Source organism: Rhea americana, unplaced genomic scaffold (genome assembly GCF_003343005.1).
Source record: "Rhea americana isolate MKP2758 unplaced genomic scaffold, rheAme1 scaffold_85, whole genome shotgun sequence".
NCBI classification, from domain to species: domain Eukaryota; kingdom Metazoa; phylum Chordata; class Aves; order Rheiformes; family Rheidae; genus Rhea; species Rhea americana.
In genome coordinates, this window is record NW_028187034.1 from 1,840,639 (window position 1) to 1,856,045 (window position 15,407).

Genomic DNA, 15,407 nt, shown 5'->3' on the forward strand with positions numbered 1-15,407 from the left:
GTTTTCCCCTCTTCTGTATATACAATATTCTTACAAGCAAGTTATGCCAGCCTTAAGCATCCATTTGAAAGCTGAGAAAAGCTATTTGCAAATATTTATTCTAAATTATCCATGTCCTCTGTAAGACGTAACCCATCTTGTATTTTCAAAATAAACCAGTCTTACATAGTTTTCACGGATTTTTATTAACAAGGATGAACAAGCAAACATATACATAAATCTAGATGAGCTAATTTATGAAACTTCTGGTAAGCCATAGCTAGAAGAGTGAATGCAAGCTCACAGTTGAGACTGAAGCAATCAGTTTACAAAATCATAAAATTGATATAGYAGGTAGTAAAATTATATTTATAAGAAATTACTTAGTGTTATTTTTTCTTGCATTGGTAAAATCTAAGGAAGTGATAATTTGCTTTTTAGTTGGCCATGCCAGCATAAGCACCTATTCTGGTTYTAGGCCTTGCTTATAGACAGCAACATAGAGAGGGCAGTGAAGCTGTATTCGCATACTGACACGGCAAGTTAACCATGAAAAAAAGATGAAGTTCTCTGCCTGTGTATTTTTGCATAATAAAATCCCCAGATTTTTATTGTCCTTCATTTATTCTTTTCATTATCATAGGCGTTACTTGCATATCTGCAGTATCTATTAAGTATTGTGAATACCAGCAAAGTATTGGAAAACAAATAGAGCTTTATAGTCTACTCTCAAGATACATGACTAAGCAGTCGTAGTCTTGTCAATAGCACTGTTTTGTGGACTTTGTGTCACAGAAAGAGGGGGAAGCTGAGCTGTTGTATAGCCTATTTCCCATTCTGTCTGCAACTCTACTTTCGTTATAAAAACACATCTGCCTTTAACTTTCTTACCAGAATAAATTCCACTAATGAGAAATCATTGAAAGTGTTCCTACCTCCAGACTCATACTTGGATGCAAGATTCTCACAATGGAAGGAGATCTCTTTTCTTAATACCTGTTAAGCTCTTTCTAGCCAAATTGGTTCACCTGAGAGTAACACAATGGATTTCCTCCTTTCATTCTGGTAGGTCAGATAATKAAAAGCTGGAAATAGGATCTGAGCTTAAATCTGTATGTGATGGCATAGAGAAGGTTGAAAGACTTTTCTAAAAGTACATTCATTTAGACACGTATTGCCACCCCAACACTGTCTTTGTTTGCATTTCTCAGTACTGATCAATACTTTATTGCCTGCTCTTTCATGATGAAGGCCTTAGAGGATCAAGTAGTCCAAGAAGAAGCAGGATACCAAGATGATGAGGTATATTTATGGTTCACTGAAAAATATGTGCAGCAAATGTTATCCAAAGATATTTTTATAGTGTTATGAAATCACAGAGAGGCAGGAGGTCCCCAAAGATCATCAGGGAGTTCAATGCATTCAAAATTTTGTTACAGTCCCATACAAAGAAACTTCTGTGCTCCTTGTTCCTATATATGGTCTTGGTCTTCAAGTTAAAGTACTTTTCATTAACCTCTCAAAAACTATGTGCAGCTTTTCCTGGATTATCATTACTGCTTAATACTTTACACTTTTATGTTAAATGCAAGGAGACTATCAGTTTTAACTATTAGTTAATTTTATGCTTCCTGAAAAGGCTGAGAAACTGTGGAGGAAAGAATCAAGAAGATGCTCATAACACAGATTTTATTAGCATAGTAGAGGATTGCTTGGTGATGAAGATATATTTTATAAAGAAGGTGATAGGAAATGTGTAGGCCTTCTTGGCTTATGCTGGCTTTGCTTATTTTAGTAGTTCAATAGACTATGTATTATTAGGGAAAAATCATTTCAAGGTTTAAGAATTTAAAAAGGGCACATAGTAAAATAGAAGAAATAAGAAAAAGCAAAATGTGTTTTTCTTTCTTGCGTTTTATTTTTTTTAGGAATCCTTTTTTCAGGATATTGATTTGCTACAAAAGCATGGAATTGTAAGTATAAGCAATGCCTTTACCACACAGAATTGTCCATGCAAGGCTATTTTAAGGTTATTTCTAAAAAAGTATGTTGGTAAAAATAATTGAAATTCCCTCATAATAAATTCTAAATAAGCATCATCTGAGGACAGACTGTCTTTGATGAAAGGACGTGTTTCGGATGATCTTACTCCCATCAATTTCCTAAATAAAATGGCAAGATACTCAAAGTATTTAGCACCCAACAGTTCTTGAAAAACCAAATGCCAGTTTATTTGAAAACTGCATGATAGATTATTTCCTGCTCCTGCCAATCTCCTGCATTTTTGATGCCTGTGAAATTATACTGTGACATTTGCCACTATACTCTTTTCAGAATACTGGTGAAGAAGAGGGTAGAGTGGGAGTGAAAAAAGTATCAGTAGCTAGAAAAATAGGCGGTTAGTTTTCTTCTTCATTAGATACAGTTTCCTATAATCTTTATCACCATCATCATTATTATCATATAAATATCACCTATTTATTGGAATTATTATTACTATATACTTATCCAGGACTCTGGCGCAACCCTATTATGTTCAGTGTTACACAAACGCAGAATAAGAAAGCTGGCTTCGCCTCAAATAATCTAAAATTTAACTCTTCAGCAAATGACTACAGATGGATACATGAAGGAGGACACACACAATGAGACAGCATTAGTCAGCATGACAGTTGCTGGACTCAACATGTCAGCAGTCTAATTGTTGACAACTTTTTATTGGCAACTTGTTGATGGTGAGTTTTAAAGAAGGCTTTGAAGAAGGATAATGAGGTAGGGAGCTCCAATCATGGCACAACATAGTAAAACTACACAAAAGCTTGTTTAAAAATTTAACAAGCAATCTCAAGAGTTGAAAGGTGATAGCACGAGCCTGTCAGTATTGAATAAGTATGTACAGACATATTGAATGGTATGTAGAGATTGACACTAACGCATGACAGGTCTTGAAAAGCAGGACAAACTTTGGCTGTTTCATATCGCGKTTTTTTGAGACAGATCCTGGTTTAAAAGTTTCCTGCTTCTTTTTTCTTTTTTCCTTCCTTCCAACCGATCATTTCTACATCCTTTTGGAAATTGTACTCAGCTGTGCCCATGAAACTGTATGTGACTATATGATTAGCTAGTAAATTAACTTGCTTAAGGAAATAGTTTTGTGATTTTAGATTTTTTTTTCTATTTAATAGATCTGACAGTGTGACCACAAACAGAGCCAGATTAGCACAACCAAGGCAATGGTCTGATGTCCAGAAGTGTTTGGTAGGAATTAAGGTGCTATAACACCACAGCCTTTGCTGAGTGTTCCCACCCCTATGGCACGCTGTCTCCTCTTCTGTTACATCTGCTTTTGTGGCCACCCTGTAAACTGGATTAGTGAATCAGCTCATTCAAAATGTATCATAACAAAAAAATGTTTTATGTTTTTTTGTTTTTAAATTCTGGATCTGCTCTTTTCCACTTCAGAAACATACAACTCGGACAGAGTTGTGACACAATAAGTTAGAGGATCAGGACAAGCAGCAGGTGTAAGGGAGGGATGTATGCCAGTATTTTCAGCACTATTGCTGAACACTTGATAGTATTAGACTACAGTCTAAGAAGTGGTAAATCCTAGCATCTTTGTAGGTAAATTAGCTCTTGGTGAAAGCTGTATGTGTGTGGGAAAAAGCAAGAACTTCTATGCCTGCATCTACCACTCAGGGAACTGTAATGTGGAACAGTCTTTAGTTTGGTGTGATCAGAAAGAAAAAGCCAGCAAAGAAACAAAAATGGGTAATACTTTTAAAGTTGTGGTATAGAAAAATGACCTTTGCAGCAGGAGTCTATTATCTTAATGGAAAAACATTATGAACAACAAGCTCAATGCTTTTTATATTACTGGTCATTATATCCTTTGGGGTAGAAGTTATTTTTATTCATGACTGATTTTGCATTACCCATCCTTATTCAAAATAATCAAAAAAAAAATCACAAGATGAGAAATAAACTTACTAGTGAATGTGATTAATTTATCCCATAGTCCCGCTCCACTCTTATGTCCTATGCACCCACACACTCTAGATAAATAGATGATACACCAAGCTTTTTTTTTTTAAGAAAGAACTTGGCTGGAGATGGTAAGTTGAAGTATTATCCCAAAAGTTGTGCACAGTATGTTTTCTTGTGAGTAATCTATTTTGCCTTTAAGTTGCCAGTAATGTCAGAATCATAAAAAGGAAGGTTCTCAGCAAAATATGTCACTATGGCTCTGACTGAAGTCATGGTGTACCCAATACATTAAAAATACTGGTAAATTTATTCCATCTCAAARCGTACATTGGATCTGGCAGGTTATATGTATTTTAAATTGGACTTACTGAGAACATTCAGAAACAACATAGTGGTTAGAGTCGGCTTCGAATGATCCATGGGTCAGCTGCCAACAATTTGTGAGAGTCAGCTTCCAGCTATCCCTGATCAGATTATCTGGTTTACAGATTATCTGTGCTATGGTACCAAGGGCAGCTTGAGTTTGATAGGCTTTATTAGGTCAGGCTCCACACTTTGAAATAATCTGTTTTACTTCTTTACTACCAGTTTGTATCTAAAAAGATGCACAGAACAGAGACAGGTAAGCACAACTGGACCCAAGAAGCCTTTCTCACAAAAACATCAGGATGTCTCTGCACCATCATCCCCCACACCAATGTTACTCAAATTTTTCCTTTATTTGGGTGTTATTGTCTTCTATTAAACTAGATCACAGAGTTCAATGTAAATCTGTTTCTTTCTTAGTGAAAATACACATGCATATGAATGTAGAGTATAGTATGTTTCAAAAACTGACTTTGCTTTCTGTATGTTAACTTTCTTGAGTACTCATAGAAGGGGACTTTCTTCACAGAATGTAGCTGATATTAAAAAATTGAAATCAGTGGGGATCTGCACTATCAAAGGAATCCAGATGACAACAAGACGGGCACTGTGCAATGTGAAAGGGCTTTCAGAAGCCAAAGTGGACAAAATTAAAGAAGCAGCAAACAAGCTTATTGTAAGCAAATTACTTTCCTAGTAGTTTTAATGTTGGCTGCCCTCTCCAGAATGCTATCCAACATTTCTCTTAAAAGCATTTTTCTCTGCATTATCAAGATAATTCTGAAAATGATTCTGCTTGTTACTGCTTGTTACTGTATTTTATACTCTACAACAACTACACAAATACTCTGATGCTTTTCATATCCAACCTGTGTAAATGAGACTAGGGTGGAGAGAGGATGCTTCGGTGGAATATCATACTACCTAAAGCTAAACAAAATAAACCTCTCATGTTCTCTTTGGTTTTCTAGGAACCAGGCTTCCTGACTGCTTTTGAGTATAGTGAAAAACGGAAGATGGTATTTCATATTACTACTGGCAGCCAGGAATTTGAGTAAGTTTAGCTCTACTTAGATCATACTTAGATCATAGCATCTACTTAAATCATCCAAGTTATTGTTGCTAATGAGACACAAAATGGCAAACATTCATCTAGGACATGTAGGTTATAAAACCTTGTATTTGGGGCTAGTGCTGGCTCAAAGTTGCCTGCATGACTAAGCAACAAAATCAGAGTTTCTGAGGAATTTATACAGTGATTGTAAATAAATAAAGTTTGTCTCCAAATATTCTGACTGTATCATCATTTTTTCACCCAGTGGAAACAATCTCTAGGACGGAGGTCAAAATGGTAACTCAAAAGCTCTTCTGAGATGATTTTATGGAATTTTATCTTTCCAAAGATATTTTTTCTCGTTTCTTTCCAGTAATAATTTATATAGCTTTTCTCTTGAACACAGACTTGAAAGGTGAGACAGAGTTAATTCTTTGTATATCAGTGATTATTTAGTGTCCTGTACTTAATGCATCAAGTGAGGGACTTTAGAACAGAAATAACTTATCTTACAGTAGCAAAAATTTCTCTTTTTTACCTTCCTCTTGTGATTTTGTGTGTTTAAATATAATTCTCTCTCTTTCTCCAGTAAACTGCTGGGTGGTGGAATCGAAAGCATGGCAATCACTGAGGCCTTTGGAGGTAGGAAGAAACTCATTTAATGAATTTTATCGAGCAGATAGAGAACTGCAACATAGCTTAGATTTTAAATCAAGCTGGATTTCTGCTATCAAATTACCTCACTGTAGTCATAACAGATAAGTACCCACATGGGTGCAAGAAGAAAGAATCCACTTTTAGTGTTTTCTCTTTTTTTTTCTTGATTTGTTTGCAGATTAAGTTTAAGCTAAGTAATCATTAGACATGGGGCCATGCTGATTCAATTCATCATACCATTATTAATACTTTTATTAACAGTATTGTATACAAAGGATTTCCCCAATACATTATCTGTTCCTTCCCAATAAGGAATCTGCCACAAAAGATATTCTGTTTATGCACACTTAGGATGCATTGAATTTCATGTAAGATTAAGAAGCCACACCTAATCTATAATTATAGTAAATTTGATCAGTTGGTAGTTAATATTTCAACAATGGTAATAAGAGTTTGTGAAATACAGTAATCTTTGCTTTTGAAAAAATATACTAGAGAGTCAAATGATTTGATAAAATGACATTAATCATCATAAGCCTCTTGATCGTTTTGCAAAAAATGAAACTGAGTCTGGTTAGTGGAATTAACCATTCCCCTTTTCTGCTCCCTCATTAACAGCTTTACCATGGATGCCTTGTGTTATTAACTTCCACGTAGAAAAGTGGAAATGAACTCAGCAATCAAGCATGATATATTTTAATTTAAGGCATTTCAGATTTTGCTCTTCATGGAAGATATTTCTACTGTATATAATATGACCTATTAATTGAGGTTAAAGATACAAAAGACAGTGATGCACAAGAATTTCATAACAAAGAATGTTTTCTTATTGCAATAATGCATGAATTTGGCAAACTCAGAAAAAAATAACCTTTTTTTTATTTATTTAATAGAGTTCAGGACAGGAAAAACTCAGCTATCTCACACTCTTTGTGGTAGGTGTACTATCTTAATACTGAGAATTTCTTTTGCAACAGTATCAGGATTCAACACAGATAGAGACAAGTCAGAATCCTTTAGAATCTCTAGAAATTCATTCAAAAAGACCTTGCTGACTCCTGTCTTCATTAATTGCATTTGAGTACAGAACTCTTATGAATGGTTTCCTTTGAGTACTGCCCACATCAACACAAGTTTTGCCATAGAGAGAAGGCAACAGATTGTCTTACAGAAAACAGTGCAATACTATAAAAAAACAGAGCAAAATATGCATTCTGCGTAGATAGGAACATTGCTTAAAAAGGGCAAAAGGAAGGTTCTTTCTCAGCAACTATTTTAATTTCCTGGTTTCAACAGGCTTTGCTGAATATGACATTCTGAAAGGGCATAGCATACTGCTAGTCAACATGAACTGTATAAACAAAGACTTTGGCAGTTACCATGTCTGCAGAGTGCGCAGCAATTCAGGACTTCGATGCCTCAGTGCTATCTCACTACATATAAATAATAGTAAATAATAACTAATGTAACTACTAATGCTGTTGAAATATAGCTACTAGATACTGGTTAGACAAACATTCACTTAAATAAAATAAATATTATAATGGGTATTATGGACCCTTCTGGAAAAATGGGGCTTCTTCCATTTAGTCCAATAGAGAAAAAGTGGCTCAACTTTATCCTTAAGCTGGCAGTAAAACTTACTCTTCCATGTTGAATACAAACTAGTGGTTCTTTGCACTCTTGTTATGGATAAGCAGTCATTGTGTTTTATTTAAAATAATAATAGAGCAAGAAAACATTTTTCCTTTTTTTTTTTTTTTTCTTTCTGATCTTGTATAATTCACTCTAGTGACAGCTCAGCTTCCAGGACCAGATGGCTACACAGGTGGGAAGATTATCTTCATTGATACCGAAAACACTTTGTATCTTTGAGACTGTTGAAAGCTACAGCTATGATGAACTGGAAAGACCGTTCATTTTGTTATAAGTATAACCAAATAGAAGGTTCTAGATAGCTCCATACATGTGAAATATTATGGAATAGTACCTAATCTACTTCATTACATATGAGGAAAAATCATTAGGTTTACTCTTATCATAAATGACCAACACCGAAAGCCTGGACAGCACAGTGTGAAGTGGCCAGAAGGCAGTGTTTTTTTTCTGTCATTTCATGCAATCTAACCTGAATTAGTTTGGGTTAGGATACAGATTCTATTTTAACTGTTTTTCTGGAGAGCTAATACACCTTCTTTGTGACAGAGTGTGATAGAAGCCATTCTATTTACTTCAAAAGCAATTCATCTAAGCACTAAACACTATTTTTAACACTTTATATCTCTGGTAGACTGTGTATAAATAGTTCTTGCTCGCTGCTAAGTTCCTAGAGCACAAAAATCTGTATGTCAAAAAAAGACCCTAAAACCCCAAATAATTATCATCATGAGCCCTAAACTGTCTTTAGGGTATGTGGGACAGTGTGAAGAGAAAAGCCAATGTCTTCTCTAAGATCAAAATAAATATTCATTCCCCCCCCCCCCGCATGATTCTATTTTGGAATGGGGTTTATTATTTTCAGATAACGGTTTGTACAAAGAGAAATCCTTAACGATGACTAATGTCAGCCGACCGGACCGTCTTCGTGACATTGCTGATCGCTTCAGCGTTGACCATGATGCAGTACTTGACAATGTGCTGTATGCACGTGCATATACCAGTAAGACCATAATTGCAACTGGTAGAATATCCACATTTTTTCTCTAAGACTCCTGTTTTAATGGTTCTCTAATTATTTACTGCAATTTCCCACCGAAAATCATAAAGAATATTTTGTTGCTAACAAAAGGAATTATAACCTTGCTTCCATTTTCTATTTCTGGAGTTGTACTGTAGCACACTTGCTCAGTGTAAGTATTCCAGCTCAGTTGCACTACATAAACAATAAAGTTTTGCAGTTTGCAACAACATTAAGTGAACTCTGACAGTATGTGATAGGTGTCAGAGTACCACCTTAGTATCTGTTGCTCCTTGGAAGTAACAGAACATCAATTATGTAATCATGAATGTCTGAATATTTATGTAATCAGGAGTGCCTGAATATAAGCCAATTCTATTAAYGCTGTTGAGAAATTCTCTATGATTTTCTGAACAAAACTTTAGAGAAGGCTTCATGCACTTTGTGATAAGACATTGCATTAAAACTTGAAGGAAACTTAACAGAGCTTTTACTTTCTGAATACAATATGAACAAGAATACTGTGAGTAATAGTGTTCTCTGTTATTTAATTTGACATGGAATTCAAATGTTTATATTGATTTTCAGTTTTCTACACATAACCAAAAGTTGTCTTCACGCATATTTTGTGCAACTTTTCATGGAGAAGTTTTGCTAGTTAGGTAAAGGGTAACTGGTAGGCAGCACTGGGTATCATAGAGGCAGTTCATTAGTCAGACATTCGTTTTAAAACTGTTAGCAGTAAAACAATAAGCAGTGTAGACATTTAAAGCAGAATTTTATAGTATAGAGTGGAAATCTGGCTTTTGTTGCTTCATAGCTTTTCTTTCTGATCCTAATTTAATTTGACAACTGTACTTCCCACCAGGTGAACATCAGATGGAGTTGCTTGACTATGTAGCAGCCAAGTTCCATGAGGAAGCTGGTATCTTCAAGCTATTGGTACAAGACTTCAATACTTTTCTTTTGTTTCTTACTGCTTTCAGAATAGGTTTTCCTATTTTCTTCCACTATATTTATCTAGCATAATTACAATGCAGATCATAGACTCCATTATGGCACTCTTCCGTGTGGATTTTAGTGGTCGTGGAGAGTTGGCTGAACGGCAACAGAAACTTGCACAGATGCTGTCAAGGCTCCAGAAAATATCAGAAGGTAGGGGAAATGTAAAATATGAAAAACATGAACAGGAGTTACTGAAACAACAGTTGCTGATAGCCCAGCATAACGACCTAGTAGCCTCAGTGTATTATCAATCAGGCATTGACCTAGGAATCTGTGACCGCAAGGTGGGCAATAGAGGGTTGGATGCTGGCGGAGAGACACTCAAAGTTTGTGAGAGGTTAAACAGGATAGATTTAATAAAAGACTTACACTACAAGCTGGTCAGGGAGACCCAACAACTGTGAGGAGGGGCCAATGGAAACAATATTTCTGGCTGCTACAGGCACAGTTCAGACACACAGGTCAGATACACAGGCAGGATTCTCCCCATCCTGTGGTTCATAAGGGCCCCTTAAAGCTACTAGAACTATTTCCTTATCTCAGCTGTGCTAACCGTGAGAAACTACTGCCTGGGAAGCAGCTAGACATTGTAGACAAAACAGAATATGGATGCTTGGTTCCAGTGGGAACTTGGTCAATGTGTAGTCTAACACGCTGGGCGTGCTATCATGTACTTTGCCAATCACTGACTCCTCGCCAAATCTGCAGGTGTTCCCACTACAAAATCTCTCCACGCTTTACACTTCAATTGGTTACCAAAAAGAAATAAAAAACATCAAACTGATGAAAAAAGCAAATTATTTCAAGGTCACAGGCTAAGAACTCTTGAAAATTAATCAATATTTAGAATCTTCCTAGAAATACTTTTAAGAGAATTCCCAAATGAGAAGACAGGTTGGTGTAGACTCATAAGCACTACAGCTGAAGTCAAACAGGAGTAAAGTTAGGCCCTCCCTTGATTAACTCCTGCCATCAGAGACAAAAAAATACTTGCTTCTGTTTCATTTGAAGTGCTTCAGCAGCAACCTTGCTTTTACCATGCGTGTGAGAATATGTTTAAATTATAATTTGATAAATTCTTCTTTCCTGATGTTGTTTTCTATTGCAGAATATAACGTGGCTGTGTTTGTGACCAATCAGATGACTGCCGATCCAGGAGCAACTATGACGTAAGATACTTTTTCTCTCGCTTTCTTTTAAAATTTCCTCTCTTGTGTTTTACATATTTAACAGAGATGGGAAATTAGATTGTATGGAGCGAGAGGCACAGATATAAAGGTACTTTCCTCATTTTTAAACTGTTTCAGACTAGAATGTCCTTGGTCCTTCTGGATATTTATCATTCATAAATGACACTTGTGAGTTTCTCTCACTTTTCTTACTGATTTTTTTTCATGTTCATCAGCTGTTTGACATGATGACTTTTTTCATTGTGATTTGAACTAAGAAAGCAAACCATAAAAATTATTGGAAAAAAAAAACACCAGATTTTCTTTTGGAGCAGCCTATAAACAAAGTTTAAGGGTTTTATTTCTTATGGCTCTTGAACTTTATGACAGCAAAATAATGTTAGCATTGAGCATTTGAACATCCTATCTTGAGACAGGTGTGTAAAAGTCCTCTTTTGATTAATTTACCTATTTATTATTCACTACTAAGTCTAATATGCCTTGTCTGAGAGTTAATCACAATCTTAGCGTATGGAATCTGCACATTGAATCAGCAATATTTTCTTGCTAATTTAGCTTTCAGGCAGATCCAAAGAAGCCCATTGGGGGCCACATCCTTGCACATGCTTCAACTACCAGGATTAGTTTGAGGAAAGGGAGAGGGGAGCTGCGTATTGCAAAGATATATGACAGGTAAATCACTGTTTCTTTACAGGAAGGAAGCTATGTTATGAGCAAGGTTCAGGTGATGAAGCTCATGGTACTGAAATTTAATAACTTGACAACTGATTCATTGTTTCAGATTGACTATTTCTGTATGGTATGTTGAGAGAAAATGTGAAAAGACAAACCAATTAACAGACTTAAAGTTCTGTTTAACATATCAAGCATATTAAGTTATATAATCTTTCATCATAAATCCTAACAGATGCTCACCTCCTAAAGAAGATCATCAAATAGTTTGGTAAAATTGAGGGTCCCTTGGCAGGAAAGATTCAGAGCTGTTTAATCATGAAGTTTTGCTGACAAGATGAGTATCAGTTTACCTTGCAGGCTGTGACAGACACTAGTCATTATAAATTGTATTAGTGGAATTAGTGTATTGATAGAGACACAGCGTTCCCGGTCAGGAATTAAGAAATGGAAGTGAAGGTTTACATAAACAGAATCTTTGCTTCTGCACCTCCTCCTTTCACATTTTCTGATCTTGATGACCTTGATCACTTTCTACAATTTTCACACAGCCATAAGGTGTTAAAGTATTCCACGTTGCTTCTCATACTTACATCATTTTGGGCACTATGCTGCAACAGCATTTAACATGCGAGAAAAATAGTTCCATGTTTCTCATCTCTCTGCAGCCCTGAGATGCCTGAAAATGAAGCTACATTTGCAATAACTGCTGGCGGGATTGGGGATGCCAAAGAATAGGCAGAAAAATGATGCAAATGTACAGCTGCAAACAACATGGGCAGCTAGGATGGAGGTACATGTGTGAGGTCACTGAAACTCTGGCTTAATTTTTATCTTTTGGGGATCATTTGAGATACTTTTGGAGGACATTGGAATGAGCTCTGTACAGTTCAGTTTTATTGATCTTGATAGAATTTGGTTAATCTTAGGATCTTTGTTTTTCAGTTGAACTTTCAGCAAAGATTTAAAAAATAAACTTGTGAATTGTTCAAAGAACCCTTTCCCTATATTTTGTGAAAATTAAAGCTGTCTTTTCACATCAGCTTTCTGTACTCTTTTTTTCAGTTGCTTTGAAAATGAATGCCTATGAAGTAGAATTGAATGGTGTGAAATGGAACAGAACTGGAATAAACATAGTTTTAAGTGACTGATATAGATGTAAAAGGCAGTGGCAGGGCGAGAGCCCAAGAACTTGATGGAATCTCAGTAGAGGAACAGTAAATGCTTTAAAACACATTTTTAGGCATTAGGCATTTTTATCCTGACTAGATTATTTTTGTTTGGGTGCTTTAACTCAGACTCCACTCTCATTAATTTCCATGAACATTCATGAGGAAAATAAACAGGATGCAACCCAGTATTTTAACGCATAGTCTGGTTCCCTAAGAAAACAAGCACCGTGTGATTGCCTTRCCAGTCTCCTCCTAACGTCAATGAGAACAGTAGAGATGAGTTTTGTTAATGAAAAAGCAGAAGGGAAAAGAAGCAGTGGCTGCATAGAGGAGAAAGACTAACATTAGTGTTTTCACTGAGGGAAAGACACTAGCTGTGARTAAAGACAAATGGGAGACTAGGGGAAAAAAATGTTTTCCTTACCTCCAATGATCATGACATTGCCTTTTTTTTTTTAATGAACTGTTAAATGCTTTAAGAAAAGGTTTCATTTTTCCTCTTGTCTAAATATGCTGAAGAAAATGGGTCTAACTTTGGGGGGTCTGGTCAGAGAACTTGTCCATGCTCATAAAAGCAGATGATCTAATTAATTTAAGATAATTTCTGGTCACCACTTCATATTGTTTAAGAAAAGCCTGACACTGTAGCCAGGATTTAACTGCAGCAAATTTACTTGTGATAAAGGTAAAGAATTGGCCTTCGCTGAGTGTTTTCTTAACATATCTTATATTTGCTAATTTTTCMGAGGTAAAACACCATTTCTCACAGCGGAGAGAAGTCTAGAGAGACAAAGGCAGTTTTAGGGAGGTCAGCTGTCCAGAGATACACAGTAATGGATCAGCGGTTTTCATTTAACGTAGCACCTAATTCACTGCAGATACCAGTCTTTCCCACCCTGGGCAGTCATTACTACTCTCCATTAGCAAGAGTGTAAGCATGAGCTTATAGTGTTACTTGATTCACTCCCACCTATTTGGGAGGCAAAAGTTTCTTCAATGCATTAAGCACCAGGTTTGCTTTTTGCCTTCTCACATGTGCCATACTATAATGCAAGAAGAATAAATTAAAGCAGTAAACAATTTGTATCTGGTTCCGGGCAAAGTTATTTGTTAATGCCAAGGCTCTGAAAGCGAAGGGGGAACTCGCTTGCTCTTCTGCTGTCTGATTTGTGATTATCCGATAACCTGGAAAGCACTGCTGATGGTGTGGCTTTGGCACGGGGAGGCCTCCGTTTGGCTGGCGCATGCAGGTCGCCCACCCGATAAACCTCGTGTACCGGGACAGGCGGGCTGGCTGCTTGCCCAGAGGTGCGAGAAAGCCAAGCACAAGCACCTTTCCCTTCGAAAGGCCATTTCACTGCTGCCACCGTAAGCTCTTTCTCTTGCACAATTCAGTGTAAAATTGACCGCTTCCTAACAGATAGTTCATGGCCTACAACATGAAGATGCCTTGCGGCTTGTTTTATCATTTAGTTGAGAGTCTCTGGTGTTTTGGGGGAGTCAAATGCTAACTGGTGTGCCCTTGCAGCGTTGGTGCCATGCCCTCCGTCCTCTCCTCGGGGTGCAGGACTGGCCTTGCGCGTGGCTCCCCCGCGGAGCTCCTTCTGCGGCAAGGAACCGCTTTGCAGAAGATCATAGTGAATTTGCAGACAGACACTAACGCAGTTTGTAAAGATGGCATGATAGGGATAGTAAAATTGAAATGCTATGGTAGATTTGCTGCTATAGTTTGCATTTATACGTATTCAAGCATTTATTTAATAACGCGTGCTTTTATCATTCCTTTGGTTTCTGTTTGAAGGCAGTCAACAAAGCCAATTAGTTTCATCTACATGCCTTTAAGAAACGATTTATCTAAACAAAATTACACRTACTTAGCCAATTAGGATGAAAAGGCAGCAGAAGACCTTACAACATCAAGTTTATTAAGATTTACATTTTGTAAGTGCATTTGCAAGCTTTTCAACACTGTTATCACCACATGGAGTAACACTACAGTCAGCACAAGTCTGAATTCTTTATCCGTTTATTTTCTGGAGAGGTTGCTATGAGGCTCCTGCAGTTATGCAACAGGGTTACTAGGGCCGAGTATTAGCAATTTTGGGATGCACTACACCATTTTCTTTCAGCCTCCTGGAAATAAGGAGAAAGCAAACATCATGGCTGCTGTCATTCCTGTTATGGGTTCAGTGCTGTGCGCTGCGCCAAGATCCCCTCTAGTCTTCTGCGAGAGGAAAAAATAAATAAAAGAAGAGGCAAGAGGAAACAAAATAAATAACTGGCCCCGCGCACTCCCGGCACAGCCGCGGCAGCCGCCGGCGGCACCGGCGCTTCCGTTATTGTCTCCTCAGCCCCGATGCCACCTTCCACGGGGACACCGGCCGCGTCGGCAAAAGGCCATATTCTCCAAACCCGACTGCGCTGCAAAGCTAACGTAATCTGCTGACCCTTCCTGCAAAGCCTACGGAAGAATTTTACGCAAAGCAGGCGGGCTTTTCCTTCCCTACGCTAACCCGAGTTACGCAACTTGCGTACGCTGTACACTTACGTAACGTACGGCTTGGTCTAGGTTTCCCCTACCGTCCAGAAGGGGTTACAAGATCGACTCCTCGCGTAGCGGACTTTGAGGAATAGAGAGAGCGTAACTC

At 37.2% G+C, this 15,407-nt stretch overlaps 1 protein-coding gene across 1 annotated transcript; it reads left to right on the forward strand.

Annotated features, from left to right (window-relative positions):
* Positions 1 to 1,224: 1,224 nt before the first annotated feature.
* On the forward strand, positions 1,225 to 12,325 carry DMC1 (DNA meiotic recombinase 1). The gene is made up of 13 exons (XM_085323539.1): positions 1,225 to 1,281; positions 1,908 to 1,952; positions 4,862 to 5,008; positions 5,304 to 5,386; positions 5,976 to 6,028; positions 6,937 to 6,978; positions 7,836 to 7,908; positions 8,611 to 8,702; positions 9,589 to 9,662; positions 9,761 to 9,875; positions 10,834 to 10,894; positions 11,471 to 11,587; positions 12,256 to 12,325. The coding sequence occupies exons 1-13, from the start codon at positions 1,225 to 1,227 to the stop codon at positions 12,323 to 12,325; spliced, it is 1,029 nt and encodes a 342-aa protein (XP_085179665.1).
* The last annotated feature ends 3,082 nt before the right edge of the window (positions 12,326 to 15,407 follow it).

Excerpts from the sequence above, each read along its gene's own strand:
- DMC1 (XM_085323539.1), top strand. The coding sequence starts at position 1,225 with ATGAAGGCCTTAGAGGATCAAGTAGTCCAAGAAGAAGCAGGATACCAA. Across the intron at positions 9,663-9,760 it reads CTGGTATCTTCAAGCTATTG|ATCATAGACTCCATTATGGC; the intron begins GTACAAGACTTC and ends ATTACAATGCAG. Across the intron at positions 11,588-12,255 it reads ATTGCAAAGATATATGACAG|CCCTGAGATGCCTGAAAATG; the intron begins GTAAATCACTGT and ends ATCTCTCTGCAG.